General features: G+C 36.2%; 1 protein-coding gene across 3 annotated transcripts in view; it reads right to left on the bottom strand.

The window, feature by feature from the left end:
- Positions 1-8,905: 8,905 nt before the first annotated feature.
- TMEM41B (transmembrane protein 41B) overlaps positions 8,906-22,248 on the bottom strand; it is a 34,588-nt gene continuing 21,245 nt past the window's right edge. For all 3 annotated transcript variants that reach the window (XM_072794124.1, XM_072794123.1, XM_072794125.1), the window contains 6 exons: positions 22,010-22,127; positions 19,651-19,779; positions 13,966-14,059; positions 13,276-13,380; positions 12,363-12,501; positions 8,906-10,790 (listed from right to left, as the gene is read on the bottom strand). In XM_072794124.1, coding sequence (XP_072650225.1) covers positions 10,621-10,790; positions 12,363-12,501; positions 13,276-13,380; positions 13,966-14,059; positions 19,651-19,779; positions 22,010-22,127 — 755 coding nt within the window. In that variant the 3' untranslated portion in view covers positions 8,906-10,620. The remainder of the gene's footprint in view (positions 10,791-12,362; positions 12,502-13,275; positions 13,381-13,965; positions 14,060-19,650; positions 19,780-22,009; positions 22,128-22,248) is intronic.

Here is a 22,248-nt window from a genome sequence, read left to right as displayed (position 1 = left end):
TGGTCTCCAGGATCACGTCCTGGGCTGCAGGCGGCGCTAAACCGCTGCGCCAACGGGACTGCCCCTAAATCTGTAGTTAATTTAATCAAAAGTCACTTTCTGCAGCATTTCTACCATTCATGTAAGAAATGAATATATATGCACATATGAGCTTCACAGTAGAACCGTATCATTTCAGATTGCACACGCAGTTAAATACTCTTATATTTGCCTTAAAACTGGCATAGCATGGGATGCCTGGGTGGCTCAGCAGTTAAGTGCCTGCCTTCAGTCCAGGATGTGATCCTGGAGACCTGGGAGCAAGTCCCACATTGGGCTCCCTGCATGGAGCCTGCTTCTCCCTCTGCCTCTCTCTCTCTCTGTCTCTCCTGAATGAATAAACAAAATCTTTAAAACAACAAAAACTGGCACAGCACAACATAAAGACAAACATAAATTTAAAGCTAATAAATTACCATTTTAATTTTTTATTTACTTAGAACAACATTAAATAGAAAATAAAAACACCGTAATAAGTCAAGAAGGAGACCCTGGAAGAAAGGAAAAATCTTTTTATTTTGCTACCTTTAATGGCACCTTTTTTCCCCTGCCTTTTGAATACAGGGCTCTGCATTTTCATTTCACACTGAGCCCTGCAGATTACAGAGTTGGCTCTGATTATTCTTTTCTGTATTGCAGAGTCTGGAAAGCTACAAACTCTAAACACTAGAATACTGCATACAAAATAGTTTCCACAAATTAGAAGCCCTGCAAGAAATTTGAATGGAAAAGAGAAACAGATGCTATTTTCCTGCTACTTTTGGCAGGGTTCCATGGGGAGGGAGGATTCTAGAGATGCCAGTGGTCTATCTCTAGCCTTGTGCATGGTGTGACAGAGTTTCAGTGGCAAAACTAGCAGGCTTTCTCTTCCGGGATCTAAGAAGCAGCAATGGTTATGTGGTAGCTTAGGCCCTGTACTCCTAAATTCTGAATCAGAGCTATGGTGGTGGGATCTTGAACAGGAGTCATGTTTTCTACAAGTCATTCTTGGATCTTCAGTCTACAACCTGCTCCTCCAAACTTTCCAATAATTTTGCAAAACCTACAATTCCATATATATATTTTTTTTAAGATTTTATTTTCTTTTTTAAAGATTTTATTTATCCACGAGAGACACAGAGAGATGCAGAGAAAGAGGCAGAGACACAAGCAGAGGGAGAAGCAGGCCCCATGCAGGGAGCCCGACATGGGACTCAATCCCAGGTCTCCAGGATCACCACCTGGGCCGAAGGCAGGTGCTAAATCGCTGAGCCACCCAGGCTGCCCAGATTTTATTTATTTATCCATGAGAGGCACAGAGAGAGAGAGAGAGAGGCAGAGACACAGCCAGAGGGAGAAGCAGGCTCCATACAGGGAGCCCGATGTGGAACTCGATCCTGGGCCTCCAGGATCATGCCCTGAGCGGAAGGCAGGCACCAAACCATGGAACCACCCAGGGATCACCTACAATTCCCTATATTAAATTATTTTTTCTGTAAAATATCTAGAATACAATTGCTTGAAATCAACTCCCAAACATCACACATTCTAGTGGAATGTCCCACTACTATACCATCATTAGTAATGATGAAACTAAGCTAAAACATCTGGTCAATTTAAAAAATACAATGTGAGACCCCCGGAGGGCTCAGTGGTTGAGCATCTGCTTTCGGCCCAGGGCATGATCCTGGAGACCCAGGATCGAGTCCCACATCAGGCTTCCTGTGTGGAGCCTGCCTCTCCCTCTGCCTATATCTCTGCCTCTCTGTGTGTGTGTCTCATGAATAAGTAAATAAAATATTTTTTAAATAATAAATAAATAAATAAATAAATAATACAATGCACAGCTTGTAAGTATGTATTTATTCATTAAATTCTTTCCTTTTTAAAAGATTTTTTATTTATTTGAGAGAGAGTGAGTAAGAGGGAGAAAAGGAGAGAATCTGAAGCAGACTTTGTATGAGCAACAAGTGTGATGCAGGCTCAGTCCTGTGATGCAGGGCTGAGTCCCACAACCGTGAGATCATAACCTGAGCCGAAATCAAGAGTCAGACACTTAACTGACTGAGCCACCAGGCGCCCCTCAACCCTTTCTTAAAACTAACAAACCTGGGGTAGTTAGTTATAATGGTCCCAACTCCCAAACTTCAGGTTCAGAACCTTTTCAACAGTACTTCTCTTTTTTCAAAGTAGGATTTGAAAAGTCCATTCTGCTCTAGACCTTCTTATGAAGCCTCAGATCCAGACTTTGACCATAAATAGAAAAGCTCCAGGCCCAACTTCTACTCCCTGAAGTTGCACAGCCCTGACCACCCACTTGTGCCTCTGGCTGTACCTCATCCACACTTGCACTACTTGCCCTCCAACCTCCTGAGAACTTATAGTTCCTTTACCCCTCCTTCAACCAATACAAGTTGGTTGGAAACTCATCAATCTTCCCTCCCATCAGCAAAGGTCCTGTGTCCAAGGAGCTCCCTAGTTAAGAGAAGCCTGAGAGTAAATAAACCTAATGAGGAGGGTGAGCTTTGCAAAATGAGTCTCACCCAGCCAAGCCTGGGGGCCAGCCTGCAGAGGTTAGTCAGGTGGTAGCCACCTTCTTGATGAATTTTATCTCCTCTTCCAGGAAGTGACTCTTTGGGAAGTCAGCAATGGAGGTCTATGCAGAATCCAGGGCATGCAGATCAAAAAGGGCCTGCAACAGGTTTTTCTCCAGGGCCATGGTGGCTTCCCTGTCTCCAGGGTTCTTCCCCACTCATCTTGGGAGAGCTTCTGCACATCCTGGTTTTGCATCTTCATAAGATGCTGGGAGCCCTTGCCCTTCTCCTGGGCCAAATGATGAAAGTGGCCCCTGCTCTCCAGAGCCACATCCTCAAGTTGGAAGTAGAAGCCCAGAGAGAGGCAGGTATAAGATCCCCCAGATACATGTTGACAAGGTGGTTGATGGCCGTCTTCACCCCAGGGGAATAATTCTGATGAATCTGGGAGCTCATGGTTAATCAGCAATAGGGAACTCAACTCAAAATATGGTGTTGCTGGTCCTGGAAGCAGAGAATAGATGAAAAGATGGTTCCAAAAGTTGCAACTGGAAGATAGGTTGGAGGGTAGTAAGAGGCTGGAAAGAGGGACATGCCCAGGTCTGTTCTGTCCAACACTGTTGAAACAAAAGATAGATCTGCAGATCATCAGGTACCCTGCTCCAAAGATTACCTTTTAAAATGGTAGATCCTATTGACCAGTGTGCCATTTATGTCCAGCAACTTTGCTAAAGCCTCATTTTAGTTGTGCTTTTTTAAAAAGATTTTTCTTTATTTATTTGCGAGTGAGAGCGAGAGAGATTACAGAGAGAGAGGGAGAAGCAGAGAAGCCCCAATGTGGGGCTCAATCCCAGGACACTGAGATCATGACCTGAGCTGAAGGCATATCCGACTGAGCCACTCAGGCACCCCATGCCTCATTTTAGTTTTAATTTTTTTCATTTGTTGCTTTTTTTTTTAAGTAGATGATTTTTTAAAAAGATTTTTATTTATTTATTCATGAGAGACACAGAGAGAGAGAGAGGCAGACATAGGCAGAGGGAGAAGCAGGCTCCATCCAGGGAGCCCGATGTGGGACTTGATCCTGGAACTCTGGGATCACACTCTGACCCAAAGACAGAAGCTCAACCCCTGAGCCACCCAGGCATCCCTAAGTAGATGATTATTTGAATAAGTTTTTCCTTCCCTTCCTATCTTTATACCTAATAGCTCTTTTTCTTTTCTTATAGCATTTGGCCAAAATATGCAGTACTATGTCAAATTGTGACAATGGTAGCAGGAATCCTTATTTAGTTCCCAATCCTAAAGAAAATGTGTCTAAAGTTTCCCATTAAGAAGAACATTTACAAAAAAAAAGAAGAAGAAGAAGAAGAAGAAGAAGAAGAAGAAGAAGAAGAAGAAGAAGAAGATCATTTAATTTGGTAATATAAAAATGTTCCATTGTGCATATACATCCATTTTTCCTTCTTCAGTGTGCATTGTATGTATTTGCACATTTTCTCTTTTGTCTTGTCAAATGTATATGACTTAGTCTTTGTTTTTTTAATATTTTATTTATTTATTCATGACAAACATGGAGAAACAGGCAGAGACATAGACAGAGGGAGAAGTAGGCTCCCCATGGGGAGCCCGATGAGGGACTCGATCCCAGGACCCCAGAATCACAACCTGAGCCAAAGGCAGACACTCAACTACTGAGCCACCCAGGTGTCCCTGACTTGGTCTTTTCAAAGTACCAACTTCTGTTTTGTTCATTCTTTCTATTGCCTTTTTGTTCATTTCATTAATTTCTACTGTTTTGCATTTTTTTTTTTTTTGTTTTGGGGTTTGATCTGTTCTACTTCCAACATATTTATGTGATTTTTCATTTTGTTTTTTATTTATTTTTAAAAAATTTTTTAAAGATTTTATTTATTTATTCATGAGAGACACCGAGTGAGAGAGAGAGAGAGGCAGAGACACAGGCAGAGGGAGAAGCAGGCTCCATGCAGGGAACCTGACGTGGGACTCAATCCTGGGTCTCCAGGATTATGCCCTGGGCCAAAGGTAGGCACTAAACTGCTGAACCACCCAGACTGCCCCTCGTTTTGTCTTTTAATTGAACTTTTTTACTTTGAGATAATTGTAGATTTTTGTGTAGTTATGAAATAACACAGTAACACAGAGAGATTTCATTTACCTTTTATCCAGTTTCCTCCAAAAGCAGTATCTTGCAAAGCTATGGTAGAAGATCACAACCAGGCTATTGACATTGTCAAGGAACAGAGCACTTTCCATCCCCACAAGGATCCCTTATGTGGCCCTTTAGTCACACCCATTTTGTCCTATCCTCAACCCTTCCTTAGCCCCTGGGCAACCACTAATTTCTATCCTATGTCTATGATTGTCATATGGTGTGTAACATATTGTGATTTGCTTTTTAGATTTTAAGATTTTATTTATTCATTTGAGGGAGAGAGAGCACGAGCCAGGGCAAAGGGACAAGCAGACTCCCTGCTGTGTGTGGAGCCCAACATGGGACTTTGCCCAAGGTGGAGGTTTAACCAACTGAGTCACCCAGATGTGCCTTTTCACCTACTTCTTTATGATTTCTTGTTCTTGCATCATATTAATATCTTTATCATCTTGAATATATTATTTTTATTTATTTAGTTTTATTTATTCATTCATGAGAGAGAGAGAGAGAGAGAGCAGAGACACAGGCAGAGGGAGAAGCAGGCTCCATGCAGGGAGCCTGTCATGGGACTCAATCCCGGGTCTCCACGATCAGGCCCTGTGCTGAAGGCAGCGCTAAGCCTCTGAGCCACCCAGGCTGCCCCAAGATGACTGTACTTTATTCATTCCATTGGCAATAGCCTGACTTCAACCTGCTAGGGCCATTCCATTGTTTCTGGGTCCCAACCTCTAGAGGTGCTAATAAATATCCTTTTGCTCAAGCCAGTGTCAGTTCTTATTGCTTGCAATCAGTGTACCTTAATAATAACCACACTTTATGGAGTACCAGGACATGAGTGCAGCCTGCCCCCAAACGCCCAGCTTCATTGTGACAAATGGGTTAGTATTGATCCTAATGCACCCCCACCCTCCCACTCCCAAGCAGCCCTTTGTTTTTTCAGAATTGTCCCATATAATAAGGCCTGCGAGGCTTGTTTTGTTTGTAACCAAGACTTCCCACATTTACAGCTGAAGTAAATTGATGTCCAGGGTAGCATTCAGGGAGCATTTTAACCAAAAGGGAATTTATTTCCATTGCCCAGACTCTTACTCTTTGGGCCTCTGTACTCAGTTCCAGCTACTCTGAGCTGAGACCTCTCTTCCCAACAAGCCTGGTTAGAATTGTTCTCTGAAGATGACCAGTATCTCATCCTTCTCCTTCACCCAAGTTAGATCCCTAAGAAAGATGATTAGAGGGCCTCTCAGGTCTTTCGTGGTCTTAGTTTTTACACTTCACTAAAAATCACTCCTATAGGGTTTGAATCCAGCTAGGAACTGCTGTTCCAAAATACATCACATAGCTCCCTATCACATAACTTGATGCAATTCTCTCAAGCCTTATAGAGATATTTTTTCCTTCCTACTTTTGTGTAGCCAGAAGCTGTATATATAAATTCTGACAATTACCCATGTTACCAAATACATTTTGAGTCACACACACTAATGACATGAACATTTGCACATGTGAGACCACATGTAGTTCTTGATGACAAATTCTAATGTTTTGTATCCATCACTATTCTCCAACATTTCCAAAGCCTTTACTTCTGTAATATTTTGGCATGTTCTAACCAGAAGTTCCAATTTTCCTTTCAATATCTATAGTCATTTTCTGTCTCCAGCTAACAGTCGCCTATAACCTTGGAATTAGTCAGGGTTCTCCAGAGAAATGGAACCGAGATACATGTGCGTGTGCTTGAACGTCTGGAAAGAGACTTGTTAGAAGGTAGTGGTTTGGGACGCCTGGGTGGCTCAGTGGTTAAGCGTCTGCCTTCGGCTCAGGGCATGATCCTGGAGTCCTGGGATCGAGTCCTGCCCGCATCGGGCTCACTGCATGGAGCCTGCTTCTTCCTCTGCCTGTGTCTTTGCCACTATCTCTCTGTCTCTCATAAATAAAATCTTAAAAAAAAAAAAAAAAAAAGAAGGTAGTGGTTCATGATTATGGAGGCTGAGAGGGCCCACCATCTGCTGTCTCCTCGCTCAGTGAGGAGTCAGCCTTTCCTTCTCCCTCTTTACCCCTCCCCCCACTCATTCTCTCTCTCTCTCAAATAATCTTTTAAAAAAGATTATTAAAAAAAGATTATTCATGAGAGATCAGAGAGAGAGAGGAGAGGCAGAGACACAAGCAGAGGGAGAAGCAGGCTCCATGCAGGGAGCTCGACATGGGACTCAATCCCGGGTCTCCAGAATCAGGCCCTGGGCTGAAGGTGGCACTAAACCGCTGAGCCACCCGGGCTGCCCTCAAATAAATAATCTTAAAAAAAAAGGTTTATTAATCTTTTTTAAAAAAATTTATTCATGAGAGACAGAGAGAGGCAGAGACATAGGCAGAGGGAGAAGCAGGTTCCACGCAGGGAGCCCGATGCAGGACTCGATCCCTGGTCTCCAGGATCAGGCCCTGGGCTGAAGGCGGCGCTAAACCGCTGAGCTACCTGGGCTGCCCCAATCTTTTTTTTTTTTTTTAAAGATTTATTTATTTATTTATGAGAGAGAGAGAGAGAGAGAGAGAGAGAGAGAAAGCAGAAACACAGGCAGAGAGAAAGCAGAAACACAGGCAGAGGGAGAAGCAGGCTCCATGAAGGGAGCCTGACATGGGACTCAACCCAGGGTCTCCAGGATCACACCCTGGGCTGAAGGCAGGCACTAAATCGCTGAGCCACTGGGGCTGCCCTATTAATCTTTTTTATTAATTTCAGAGAATTCAATCATGTCTGAGCTATAAGGAACCCGGACCTTAGAACTCATTTGTTCCAGAGGAGAAAAATGAGGCCTAGAGCTTCAACAGTATTCTTCCAGTCACTCAGCCTAGAAAGTTTTTCCAAGGTAATTAAGGAAAAAAAGAAAGAAAATGAACTTGTACTAAGATCCACTTTCTAAACATCTAAACTACAAATGGTGAATGATCATTTACACACCCGGAAAGCTTCAGCCCTTTTGATTTATCCTACACATTTTCTAAAAAACCAAAAAGGGGTGCCTGGGTGATTCAGTTGGTTAAGCATCTGCCTTAGGCTCAGGTCATGATCCCAGGGTCCTGGGAACGAGCCTGCATCCAAGCCCTTGTCCCATGTTGTGCTCCCTGGTCAGCGGGGAGTCTGCTTCTCCCTTTCCCTCTGCCCCTACCCCCTGCTCTCTCAAATAAATCAAATCCTAAAAAACAGAACAAAACAAAACCCAAGGAGAATTTTTATAGAGAAATCAGCATATGAACTATAAATTTAAACATTTATCTGTACTTACTACAATTTATTTTTTTAAAGATTTATTTATTTATTTATTTATTTATTCATTCATTCGTTCATTCATTCATGATAGAGAGAGAGAGAGAGGCAGAGACACAGGAGGAAGGAGAAGCAGGCTCCATGCCGGGAGCCCGATGTAGGACTTGATCCCGGGACTCCAGGATTGCGCCCTGGGCCAAAGGCAGGTGCCAAACCACTGAGCCACCCAGGGATCCCTACTTACTACAATTTAAAAATTGATTTAAGATTCTCAAAAGCCAAGTATAAAAATTAGGTATTTAGAAAATTTCTATTCTTAGAGGTGAAAATGTGCACCAGAATTTTAGAATATAGTTTTATTCAATGAAAGGCTGTTTTGTTTTATTTTAGCATAAATACTTCCATGAAATAAATCCCAAGTACTACATTTAAGTTTTTTCAGTACAATTTATTCTTATTATACTTTAATTTGCATTCATTAAGTATCTTAGAAATATTATACTCAAAGTAATAGAACTCCAGAGAAAGGTCATTAACTAAGAGGTGAATAGTCTCTGTGTGTCAGCTTCCTAGTTAGCCTGCTTGCCTCTCCCTATAAGTACTTGCTCTCCGGTGGGGATTACTGTGTAATTGTCTTCAAGACGCGGCTGAAGCTTGAATCTACATCTGGTTATCAGGCCAAGTCTGTAAATCCATGAATACAGGCCACTGACTGCATTTGGGGTACATTCAATGATGATGAATCTGAAAAAAGACTGATTATTCTCTTAAGAGAAGAAACTATACCCCATCTAAGTGGCAGCTAAGTCTTTATAAGAAACTCAGAAAAAGTAATCAGCAAAGGGAAACAATCAATGATAAGGATTGGGATAATACTCTGAGAATAGAGTAAATACAATATATACACACCGGAGTAAATAGGCTTCTCCTGAGTCCAAGCTCTTACTTTTATTTTTAAAAGTCTGATAAAAATGTACTCAATTACATTTTATACAGTAATATTTAGTGAACCTTATCCAAAAAGACTTATGTTTAAGTTCATTTGTAAAAATAACAAAAACCTTTATCATTCAATCTCTGGTCAATAAGGAAGAAAAACCTTGCTAGAAATGACAATAAATAATTTCACACAAAAGGCCAGGTGACATAAGAATAGTATATTAATATCTTCTTTGTATTTACAATAAATCCATTTGTTAATACTGTGATAGAAAAAATAATTAGTCCACATTATGTAGTAGAAACAGACTTTGAGGATGACCATTCCTCTCACAATAAAAACAGACAAGGATTTCTCCCACAGCTAAAGTATTTTAAACATGACAGTCTTGGGTGAAGGTAAAATTGACAGAGTACTTTACCTAATAAATCAGCTATGTCCTAGAATCAAGAAATCAAAGGTATTACCATTAAGCAAGCAGCAGAAAGCTGTTTAATGTTTCCAGGACCATTTAAATAGAGTAGTTACCATGTGAGAATTTCTTTTTACTTTGAGTTAAAGTAAAAACACTTAAATTGGATAACTGCATTAATCAAAAGCAGTCCCAAACAAAAAAGCCATCAATAAAAATGAAACAAGGCATTCTTCTAAGTATATCATGCATAAAAAGGATAATTACATAATACATACTTTAATGACCAGACCAATAAATAAATGAGGTAAATTTTACAGTTATTGAAACCAAAAAACTATATTTAGCCACTTAAGTGTTGCGTTGCCACTGCTTCAGTTTCAAAATATAAAGTAATATAATTAATCTATCATCTAAAAATTGCATACTTGAATGTTTGTTTTTGATCCCCTTTTGAGATAGTAAAGGGAACTGTGTAACAAAATATTATCTGAATATAAATTATCAACACCAATATAATACAATTATCATGTAATCGCCATTTTTATATGCACAGTGGAAATACTGTGAAAGCTAGAAAAAAGATGAAAATATACTGGCCAGAATTTTAAATTTCAGACTAACTCATGATAATCTAGAACAGAGAAAAACAAAAATAAAATTTACAAAATAGATATAGCTTGATATCCTTTCTAAATTCAATAACCCACCAACATGCAGCTTCTAAACAAATCCATTACATCAAAGTTAAAAAAAAAGAAAATGTAAATCTCTTTTTGAGCTTTAGTTTTCAAGTTTATGCTCTTAAGGAAGACTAACATTAGCAAGAACTGCAATACTATTTTTAAAAATCTAGAATCTTTGCTTTTGAATTTTGTATTTGCTTTCCCTATTTTAGTTATTATTAAGGGATAAGAAAAAAAAACATTAAATTATCAAGTCAAGAATAAGTATATATAGCCCACTCATGAAATATATTAAATTGAATTAGTTGGGTCAAAAATCTCCTACTATACTGCTACTACTAATTATCTAAAGCTACCCTTGGAGTAGTAATTTAGAAGATGTCTATCATAACTACTGACAGTACTTTTCATAGTATATCAATTTCCATTTTTACTTTCTTTTCTTCCTTGCCACTTACATGCATTATTTTAACTATGTGATAGGAAATTTTATTTTAGAAACTCGTTTCAACTACCGAAGAGGTGATTTTAACACATAAACCTGCCAATCCTGAGATGATGATGATGATAGGAAGACTAAAACCCAGGTGATTTCTCACTCAAATTTCTGCTTTAGTTTCTTTTGGAAGATGGCTGGCAGGATAGAAAGAAAAGCCAAAACCATTAGAACAAATACTGAGTTCCAGGAAACAGCTTCCCCTGCTGTTGTAAGCTGGTACAGTGTTGTTCCTGCTTTAATTGCTACAAAAGAGGGAGGTGCAACACCTAAAACAAAAACATAAACAATCATTTTTTAAAATAAGATTTTGTAATATACTTTATATTCACAAAATTATTCAGAACTCATAACAGCACTGACATTATTCTAACACTTCATTATCTAATACTTTGAATTGATTCAAGTAAATTTGTATTTAAATTTTTTAAAATTACAATTGTCTCTGTGCATAAAATTTCTTATAAGAATAATATACTGGTCTCCATTTTGGAAAAATGTAATCTAGTTTAAAGTCCCTCACATTTATTTCCACATAAAGAAATCAATCTTTCATCACTACTTCTGAAGAATGAATCTGGAAACTCAAGAAAAATTTCCCGAAAATAATTTACATTTACCAATAGCTTTTAAAAAAAAAAAAGAATGTGCTTTGATCCAGCAATTTCAACTCTAGGAAATGCTAATGTATATGAGCAAAGATCTAGTGTCAAGGATATTCATTAAACCATTATAAGTAACAAAAATCTGGAAACAATCTAAATGTTCAAAAATAAGACTGAGTAGATTGTTATTCATCCTGGAGACAGAATATACTTTTAAAAAAATGAAGTGGTAGGAGATACTCAGAAAAATACTCAAAATATGAGTAAGAGCAGTTTATAAACAGCATAGGTAGAACAATTACATTTTCTTAAAAACTAGAACTGAAAAATTACTTCAGCCCAAGTTGAAGTTAACTAAAACTCTAGGTTTCCACCTGTAAAATAAGGAGATAGGAACAAAAATTCTTCTGATTCCATGAATGCAATGTTATTTTACAAAATCCAAAATTATCCCTAAGATTTTTAAGTTGGTCAATGAGTTTTTTAAAGTAGCAACAAAAAAATTTATTTTGATTATTCTTTTCAAGTAGACCTATAAATATGAACTTAAACTTTAACACATATTCAATACGAGAAGAATCTGTTCATTTTATTGGTATCTAAACAATTCAAATTAAATTTGAAAGAAATGCATAATACTCTTGCTAAAGAACTATCGGAATTCACAAAATGTATAAATGAATCTTTATGTCCACTAATTAATTTCAAAATTAAGTGCCAATTCCTTGAAAGCAAGAACATTTTATTAATCCTTGCTTCCCTCATACTTTTGGTAATGCCCATAGTAAATACTGATGTCAATAAAAAGAAAAACAAGATCAACTCTCTCCTGAAAATTAAAGTTCAATATTTCAATACATGATTAAAAAATAAGGGAGTAAATTATTCAAAAAGGGCACCTTGATTTTTGTTTTCCAACCAGGAAGAGAAATGAATTAATAAAAATCCTGCTTAAATCTGTATGATCAAAAAAATATCAAAAAAAAAAATCTTTTTTTTGATCAAAAAAATATCTAATAGAAAGTGCTCATCTTTAAAAGAAGCAACACAAAAATAATTAAATCAACACAATCCAACAGATATTTCTGAGTATCTACTTATGTATGCCAGACCCTCTGCCCAAGAGTTATATATATGGTGCTAGCGTGTGTACAAAGAACACGAAATCTAGCCCATCTGGACACTGTTAGGTATGTATACAATGAGTTCTAACACAGAGTGAATCAGAGGCCTTACCTAGAAAAGTCCCAATAAAAAAAACTTTCAATGGCACGTTTATCACAGGGGATGTAATATTAATAAACCAATTAGGCAGAAATGGTGTTATTCTCAAAAATATGATGTAGTTAATGAGATGTTCTCTATGACGCTCAACCTGTCATAAGAAAGAAACCAGTTAGGATCAAGATAAGGCCAATATTGAAAATAAATTGCTTAATATAAAAATACTTATTTCAAATTCCCATTCCTGGATAGTTCAGAATCTATCCAACAGAAATGATCATGGAGATATTTAGCCAGTTAATTAAATAAAAGCACTGAATATAGTTTATATTTCTAGATCTTGCTTTACAAATAATGATGGTGATTTGTAACAAAATGCTTAATTTCTCATGTACTAGTCTATAAAGCAAAAGGGTAAGGCAGAAGGATTTCTACAATTCCTCTGAGCTTTAACATTTAACAGGCTGTTTCTTTTAATTCTTTATAAAACTAGATTTTCTTAGCAACACTGTATTAGACCTTTCTTTGTAGACCTTTCTCTTGTCTTTGTAGAGATCCTGAATGAAGAGAACAGCCATTTCTACTGATGAAATGCCTTTAAGGAGTTGGTTGATAGTTTTTCAGTGACCCACTACAGTGGGCTACATCAACACAAAACAGGTGTCCAAATATGTGAATGCCTTCACAGACATGTTTTCTGCTCTGATTGAATTTATTAGTAATGAAGAAGTAAAACTACTGTATAGTACAGAAACTTCATATTTGAAATGATTAACATTCATTATTTGCCCACTACTTTAATTTACTTAGGTCAAAAGACCATTTTTATTAAACCCTGAGTCCGGGTTAATTCACATAGGGACTATACACTGAGCTCCCAATTAGCCAAAGAATTACATTAAATAATTTAAAAATACATGTTTACCTGTTGTGACCATTTTACTGCTTTCTCTGTTAGGTATTTGTATACAACTGGCCTCCCAACTAAATAGGAGAGCATATAGCAGAATGAGGCACCAAGTCCAGAACACTAGGAAATAACAAGAAACCATAAGCATTGTATACTTTTCCACCTTAGTCACATGCATATACTACTCACTTCCCACTTAGGGGAAGATATTCTGCATGACATCTTTTGTGCAGAGAGTAAGAACCTATTTGATCTAAATCTTTTTCAGATCAAATTATGACTGAAATGAGACCAGCTAAAACTAACTGGCACTTGTGATTAAACTCAGATAAGGAGAGCACCTAACCTAAGAATAAAATTTAAAGAGTCAATTCTTTTTTCAATTGCTGTGTTTGAAAATACTACACCCAGCCCTGGACTTAAATGCATGCCCATAACACTCTCAGACTATCTGAATTACAAAACACAGTAGGAAGGAAAGGCTAAAACAGAGTATATAAATGCAATTAAGTCTGCAATGCCCCTGCTCTAGGAAAAAACCCAAACTATAACATCTGCTTATGGGAGGACTTCAAAGATATTACTTTAACATTAATCACCTCTAAAAACTATTAAGTTTATGCTTACATAGACTGGTAGGACTAGATGCCATCCTTCTATCAAAAGCTTTTTCCCTAGTCTCCCAAATTCGTTTTATATACTTACCAAACAAACAAGAAATAAGGCTAGCGGAAAGGGATAAAGAAACCCTGAAAGTATACTGAGAAATATAGAGCCCGGAATAGCAAATGTTTGCAAGCTGTTAACTTCTAAGTTAAGGATTAAAACATAATAAAATGGAAATTCTAAAAGACAAATCAAACATTTCAGAAAAAAAAGTATCAACATAGAAGTTATATTAATAAGATTACATCCATTTCTCAGTATTAATAAAAGTAAAATATCTAAAAGTTTAAAAACCTACAACTCAGTTTAACTCTACACTGACCAGTTGCCAGCATTACCATAAATACAATGCTAGTAAGAATGTGTTACTAAAAGAAAAAACAAGACAAATACCCAACATGTACCAGATGAAGAACTGGGCACTTTGACAAATGAACAAAACAAAAACAAAAAGAAAACAAAAACAAAGAAGATCTTCAGTAATCTTGTAAATATGAGTCTCTAATGTATTGCATTTACTCCTTAATGTGTTCAGGAAATGTGATTTCTGCAGATATTTAGGTACATATAGGATATGATAACTACTGGTTTCTAATTTAACATAAACATTTACCTCAATTCACTCAAAAATGGATAGGGGTTATAAAATAGAGTAAAAATTTTGGGACGCCTGGGTGGCTCAGCAGTTGAGCATCTGCCTTCAGCTCCTGGGATCGAGTCCCACATCGGGCTCCCTGCATGGAGCCTGCTTCTCCCTATCTCTTATGAATAAATAAATAAAATATTATTAAAAAATAGTAAAAAATCTCAAACCTTATGATTTTTTTTTTAGATCAAACCTTATGATTTTTAAAAAGATTTTTAAAATTTATTTATTCATGAGAGACACAGAGAGAGGCAGAGACATAGGCAAGAGGGAGAAGCAGGTTCCACACAGGAAGCCCGATGCGGGACTCGATCCGGGGACTCTGGGATCACACCCTGAGCCAAAGGCAGATGCTCAACCACTGAGCCACCCAGGTGTCTCTCAAACCTTATTTTTAAAACAGAATTATGCTTACTACTTGCCTCTTGTTCCCCATTTTGGTGTGGAGCCCTGACCCCGTTATAGAACCTCTAACATGATTTACTTACAAGTCAGAGTGAGTGAATTCCCCCTACATCTACCCTTCCTCTAAATTTCTATCTTCACTCATTCTCCCACTCTTTTTTCCCTCTAGTGCTCATTTTATTCATGTTTTCATCTCAGTCTCTTTTCTTCTTCCTGGCTTGTTTTTGTTTTGTCTTCAGCTTCTTGCTCTGCCACAGGCTCCCTTCTGTAGAAAATTGCTCAGATGCCTATGAACTAAAGAAAATTTAGGCTTTTCTTGACCAAGGTATTCTATCCAGCTATTGTGTCTCATCTTCATTTCCTCACAGAAGATTCTCTCCTTGTCCCCCATGCAACCTGACTTACCCACCTGCCACTCTACTGATGGTTCCTCCTGGCCAAAAGTAATGATTTTTTCCATTCTGACTTAATGGTTTTAAAATTATGTAAAATATTCACCCGGTTCTGAAGTCAAATCTACACAATAAAGTACATCTAGAGAAGATTCACCTCCATCCCTGTATCATCTCTCTCCCCAGAGGTAAGCACTGTTACTGGCTTTTAAAGACATCCTTTCTTTTCAAGAAAAATGTAACAAAATATTGGCATGTGTATGTGTTTACTCATATCCTCCCCTTCTTAGATAAAACATGGCATACTGACTTACTATTCTGCACCTTGCTCTTTTAACAACATATCCTGGAGAGAACAATGCCTTAACAGCATAGAGAGACATTTTTCATTCTTCTAATAGCTACAGAATCCACTCCAGAGTTTAGATTTACCATGGATTATTCTTTTTCTTCTTTTACAGATTTTATTTATTTATTCATGAGACACACACACACACAGAGGGGGCGGGGCAGAGACATAGGCTGAGGGAGAAGCAGGCTCCTCGCAGGGAGCCTGATGCAGGACTCGATCCCCAGACCTGGGATCACACCCTGAGCCAAAGGCAGACGTTCAACCACTGAGCCACCCAGGCGTCCCTAAAAAACTTTTTAAGTTACCCAAAGATTTTAGCCTTAAGGAAACAAAAAAGAGATGATGGTGAGACTTTTAGTGACATCCACAGCTCAGAAGTTCTCAATGACTACCAAATACCAACTGAACATTATAAATTCCTTAGCCTGGTACTCAAAATCCTCTACAGACTGAGCACAGGGTCTAGCCTATCTTCCTAAACTTATTTCTCTAACCTCCTTCTTATATCCTAAACTCCAAGTAAACTGGATGCCTCATCACTTAACCATGCATGCCCTGCGCTTGCAAGGTCTACTCTAGACATGCTCCGACTAGAATGAGATAGTGCCCCATCTCTATCCCTAATTCCCCATTGCTCTAGTAGTTGTTCCACTTCCGAATGCTCAAAATACTAGATTTGTACTTAGCATATATTTATGTAATTATAAACATAAAATATATAATCATATAAAATACGTTCATTATATAAGAATATAATAAAAACTGGTTAAATAAATGAATAAAATAATTATGATGAGAAAGTCATTTATATTCACAAGTTTGAAGTTAGATAATACCAAAGAATACTAGTGCTGTACTGCCGAATATGGTGGCCACTATCTACATGTAGCTATAAAGACACTGAAATGTGCTTATTAGTCTGAATTAAGATGTGCTCGGAGTAGAAAATACATTTCAAAGACTTGGTATAAAAAAAAGGATGTAAAATATCTCAATTCTTGTGTTGATTACATGTTGAAATGGTAATATTTTGATATATTGGTTCAAGTAAAATGTATTATTTAAATTGATTTCAGATGGAGTGCCTGGGTGACTTAGTCAGCTAAGTGTCCAACTCAGGTCATGATCTCAGGGCCCTGCATGGGCAAGGAGCCTGCTTAAGATTCTTTCTCTCTCTCTCCATCTGTCCCTCCCATAAATAAATAAATAGATTCAGGTGTTTTTCTTATTTTTTCTAATGCGCCAACTTGAAAATTTTTAAATTACATGTAACTCACATTATATTTCTATATAGTTAAATGCCCTAAGATAACGTCCTTCTCTTTGGATCACTGAGTTTAAAAAAGTACCTTTTAAATATAGAGCTAAAGATTCAAAAGTGAAAAGAGAAAATTATAAGACAACATGGATTTGACAAATTATATTATGAAAATCTAAAATGAAATGCAAAATCATTATAATTACTTACCAAGGTAACAGTAACAATATGCAATAAAACATGATTAACAATATTAACCAATATTTAAAATTAAAAACCAAATGTATTTTATAATAATAAAGCCTTTTTAAAAAAGATTTTATTTATTTATTCATGAGAGAGAGAGAGAGAGAGAGAGGCAGAGACATAGGCAGAGGGAGAAGCAGGCTCCATGCAGGGAGCCCGATGCAGGACTCGCTCCTGGGACTCCAGGATCACGCCCTGAGCTGAAGGCAGGAACCCAACCGCTGAGCCACCCAGGCGTTCCTAATAAAGCCATTCTTATCCTTTCAATTTACTTTCTACAGGGTAGTTTATTCATTTCTACTAATTTGCATATGGATATTAAGATAACTAGGCTATAAGATTATTACCCCATAGATTGTCAAGATCCATTTATGCTGATTGGCCTTATGGGTAGGCATCCCCTTGAGTCTCACCCAGTATCCCTCCCAAAGTTGAGAGGCAAAATAGGGCAAAACAAGATGACTTTCCAAAGTAACAGAAACTATATGTCTTGTTCACAAAAGCCTTATAAAAGCCAAATGAAAAAAATGAACCAAGTTTTTATCTTCCTTAGGAAAAATATTTTAATTTGTGGTTAAACTGCATAAAGGCAAAATAACCTGTAAGTCTAATACTATGGTTTTCCCTCATAGATTCTAAAATAGAATTAGTAGGAAAGATAACAATTATGAATTTCTTAAAGCAGTTGATATACTACTAAATTACAACTAGCTGTCAAATAACTTGTTGAAAAATAAGTGCATGATTCTCTAAATTTTCTCTAAATTTTAATTTTTCTAATAAATAATGACAAAGTGCCTATATACACCACACTACCTAAATAAAAATGTATTCCCAGTAGGTGGATAAAGGAATAATGTTTGTATCATCAGCAAAAGTTTTTGTAAATGTACTTTTAACAAACTGCTTATGCAAGGAATAATTGGTCCAGGGTGCTTAAGTATATACTTCAAACATTTGTATAAGGAGACAAGTATAGAAATATATACGTGTTAAGTATATAACATCTAATCTAATCTAAATCCAAGAAAAGAAAATGCTATGGAATTTTAGGAGAAAATGTAATTGAGAAGTCCAATAACCAAAAGCAATTCAAAAAACAAAAGAGGAAGCCAGAATAGAAATAGTTTGAGAGAAAAAAGAAAAAAAATTGTTTGAGAGAATTAACAAAGTAAATTAATTTTTAAAAATAAATGCTGGCTGGTAGGGTGCCTGGGAGGATTAGTCAGTTAAGCCTCCAACTCTTGATTTCAGCTCAGGTCATGATCTCAGGGTCATGAGATCAACCCCTGTGCCTGGCTTTGTGCTCAGCAGGGAGTTGCTTAAGATTCTCTACCTCTGCCTCTCTGCTTGTGGTTCCCTTGCTCATGAGCCCACTCTTTCTCTCTCAAATAAATAAATCTTTAATAAAAATGGTGGTTTAGAAAGGTTAACGATTACCTTTACAAAATCAAGAGATAATGTCTTTCATTAACTGAGAATATTTGAAAATAAGTTGAATTTAAAAAAAAGATACAAACAAAATCAGATTAAAGTCAAAGTCCATAAATCCAAAGATTAATCACCAGTAGCTAAAGCCATTTGAAAATACATAGGAAAAATAAAGCTATTTTCCTGACTGGTTAACACAACATATATTTCTTTTTTTTTAAGATTTTATTTATTTATTCATTAGAGACACAAAGAAAGGCAGAGACACAAAGGGAGAAGTAAGCTCCTCAAGGGGACCTGGATATGGGACCAGATCGGGGGACTCAGGGACCACATCCTTAGCCAAAGGCAGACGCTCAACCACTGAACCACCCAGGTATCCCATTTCTATAAAATGAAGAAATACATACCAATAATTATTTCAAAAATTCATATCCTTTGAATTGACCAATTATCCCCTCAAGATCTTTTTACAAAGAAACCATTAAATGGAAGAAAAAGTCACGAACAAAAAGATTCATAACATGACATGTAGAAAAGCAAAAAAGTAAATAAAAATTATATCTTCAAACCTAAGGGAATATTTTTTTGAATTATACTGTGGTGACAATATTAACTCAAAATAAACTAAATCAAAATAATCAATTAACTAATACAATCATAAATTAAATAAATAATTATCTTGAAAAAAAAAACAAAAAAAAAAAAATAATAATTATCTTGAATAATATAGAGAAAAGGAAAATGTTTATGATAAGTGAAATAAGCAGAATACAAAAGAATTGGTAATAAATATTCAGAAATAATAACCAAGTTGAAGAGATAGGTTTAAAGTGAGAATTTTTTCCATTTTAATTTTTTGATATTTTATTTAATATCACACACACTGCATAAACGATTTTTAAAAGAAAAAATAGCTATGCATAACTAAACAGAACTTTTAAAACTTCTTGAATAAAACTAGAAAATGTTTTCTTTTCAGTTAAAAGGATACAAAATATATGTAGCAAAATAAGCTACAAGTACTTGTACATAAAAGGTGTCCTTATATTTGGATAAAACTTTTCCTAGAGCCTTGGCATCATCCATATCTCTGGGAACCTTCATATTCACTCTTTCTTCTCTAAAGAAATAAAATTAAAGTGAAAAATTTTAAAGCAGAAATTTGCCAAGATAGTTAATATCAAAATCAAAGTTCAAAACATGAAGTTTTATCCAAAATGATTTGATGCCTTGATCTGTAATATATTAACCATAAATTCTTAACTTTTAAGAGTCTATAAATTATTTCTTTAGAATGTTTTAATTTCATAAGACTTGTAATCAATATATGAAAGTTCAGGATGATCCAAACTAAATTAGGTTAAAAGCATTTGCTCCAACCCTGGTATAAATTTTGAATTAAGAAGTGTACTACTAATATTAGCATATTTAAAACATTTAACATCATTTTGGGTAATCCTCATGATAACCTAGAGTCAATAATTAATTACAACTAAAATTAAGTAAAATTTTTGGTGAATTTACAGTTCATATCTTTCTGTAATATCCCAGCTCAAAGCTCAGATATAAACTTAAAACATTTTTCTTTTTCTATTAATTTTACTTTATATTTGGTGCCTTATTTAGAACTGAATGATTTCTTGTTTATAAAAGCTTCAAATAATTACCTTTGTGTTTAATATACATCGTGCCCATTTGTTTACATGATAAAATTTAACTGATCTTGCACAATGGCTGCTGCCTAAATTCTATAAAAACAGCAGGTAAACTAAAATGTGCTTTCTCATTTACAAACTAAAAACTATAGAGGTGTGCACACTTGTATGCATGCACACACACACACACACAGAAATAAGCAGAAATAACAGGTCCATAGAACATACTTATATGCAAGTCATATTGTTATTCTCAGAGCAAACTGGGAGCAAGGACAACCTTAACCTACATCTTCTGGCCCTATCTCAGCTCCTTATGTCCACCTCCTTGATCAAAACCAGAAAAAATCTAAAATTCAATCGTACTAATATTAACCTATCAATAAATAGAATATGCTAGCCTCCCAAAGGCATTTACACTGATGTAAGAAATCAAAGTACTAAAATAAAAATAAAAATAAGTTTAACTACAAAATTTCAAGTATAAGAAACTGTTAATGAAAGGAATTTAGAGGAAAACAGGAACCTCTGAACATCCTGAAATCACACTTCACAGTTATCCATTTTTTTTTTTTTTTAGTTATCCATTATTGTATCAGTCCGGCCCTGGTTGAAGGTCTAACTACATTTTAGTGGTCCTTTATGTAATATATGATTACACAAGGGTGGTAATCCCATAGTTAAACCACCCTGGGATATTTTGCCTTCTTAAAGTGTGTTTCAGGTCCATAATCTCTTCCCTAAAATTCAAAAACCTCTGAAAACCAAAAGTTCTTCATACTTTGTCAGCAAAAGTTGACCCGCAGTTATATAATTATTCATAGTATTTTATGCCCATTTCTCTGTAAAAACATTAATGTGCCTGATTATGGGATGCTGCCCCAGATTCTGGTGGAGGTACTACATGATATATAGTATTTACTCCATGTTGTCTTTCCAAAATGGAAAAATTCTAAATTCTGAAACATGCTTCAACTCCAAGGTTTTGGCTAAGAAATTTTAGATGTATAGTAAATAAGGTATACGAGGTTTATACAAAGTCATTTCACTGTGAAAACTACCTATTCAGACTTTATCATTTCCGTAAAATGGGAAAAGAGCTAGGAGAAAAATGTGGTGGGGATGGTAATGGATGAGTAAAAGGAGACAAAAATAGAAGGAAGGTAGAAAACATGGACGGAAAAGCAAGGGAAGGCAGAGAAGAAGAGCATCAGTGTTTTTCAAACCACAGGTCAATATCTTTCATGAATTTTAAAGTAAGTTTGCTTCATCACTACTGGCCTTAAAAAATACATAGAAAATATCAGAGACCACAATCTGTTTCATGAAACTTTAACCTAATTTTATATGTATAGTTGTATATAAGTGAGCAGAGGAAAGGCAACAGGCACGCGCATGCTGGATTATGATATAAAAACTATTTCTTAGTGTGGTTATATATTTTTTTAAATTTGGAAAGCCTTTAGAAAGATGAGGCTTTAACTAGAGGAGCAGTGCTAGGAAAATACTGCAAAGAAAATCAAGAGGCATATTTGGAAAGGAGTGTTTAAATAACAGTGTCAATATGGACTTGCTACAAACCATGAAAGCTGATATACAATTCACCATGACAGTTCCGTTGCTTAAAATCAGTTTTACTTTTAATCCATTTTTATCTATAAATGTCTAGGCATTTTTCAGTTTCTGTATACTTACTCACTAAGTTGAGGAAAATTTTTATAGACCAAAAACATAACAAAAGCTGCAGATAAGAAAATGGACACCAATATAAGAAGTGACATTCTTGCTGACCCAGCTTCTGCACAGGCTTTTTCTGAAAAGGAGAAAAAAAAGGCTATTATTAAGATAAATATTTTAAAAAGACCATATTCTGAGTCAGCAAGTAATTTACTTAAAGGCTTTCCTCCTCAAAAAATTGTTTATACTTTTGCCCA

Source organism: Canis lupus, chromosome 23 (genome assembly GCF_048164855.1).
Source record: "Canis lupus baileyi chromosome 23, mCanLup2.hap1, whole genome shotgun sequence".
Taxonomy (NCBI): domain Eukaryota; kingdom Metazoa; phylum Chordata; class Mammalia; order Carnivora; family Canidae; genus Canis; species Canis lupus.
The sequence above is the reverse complement of the archived record's forward strand: the minus strand, read 5'-3'. Positions and strand labels throughout refer to the sequence as shown.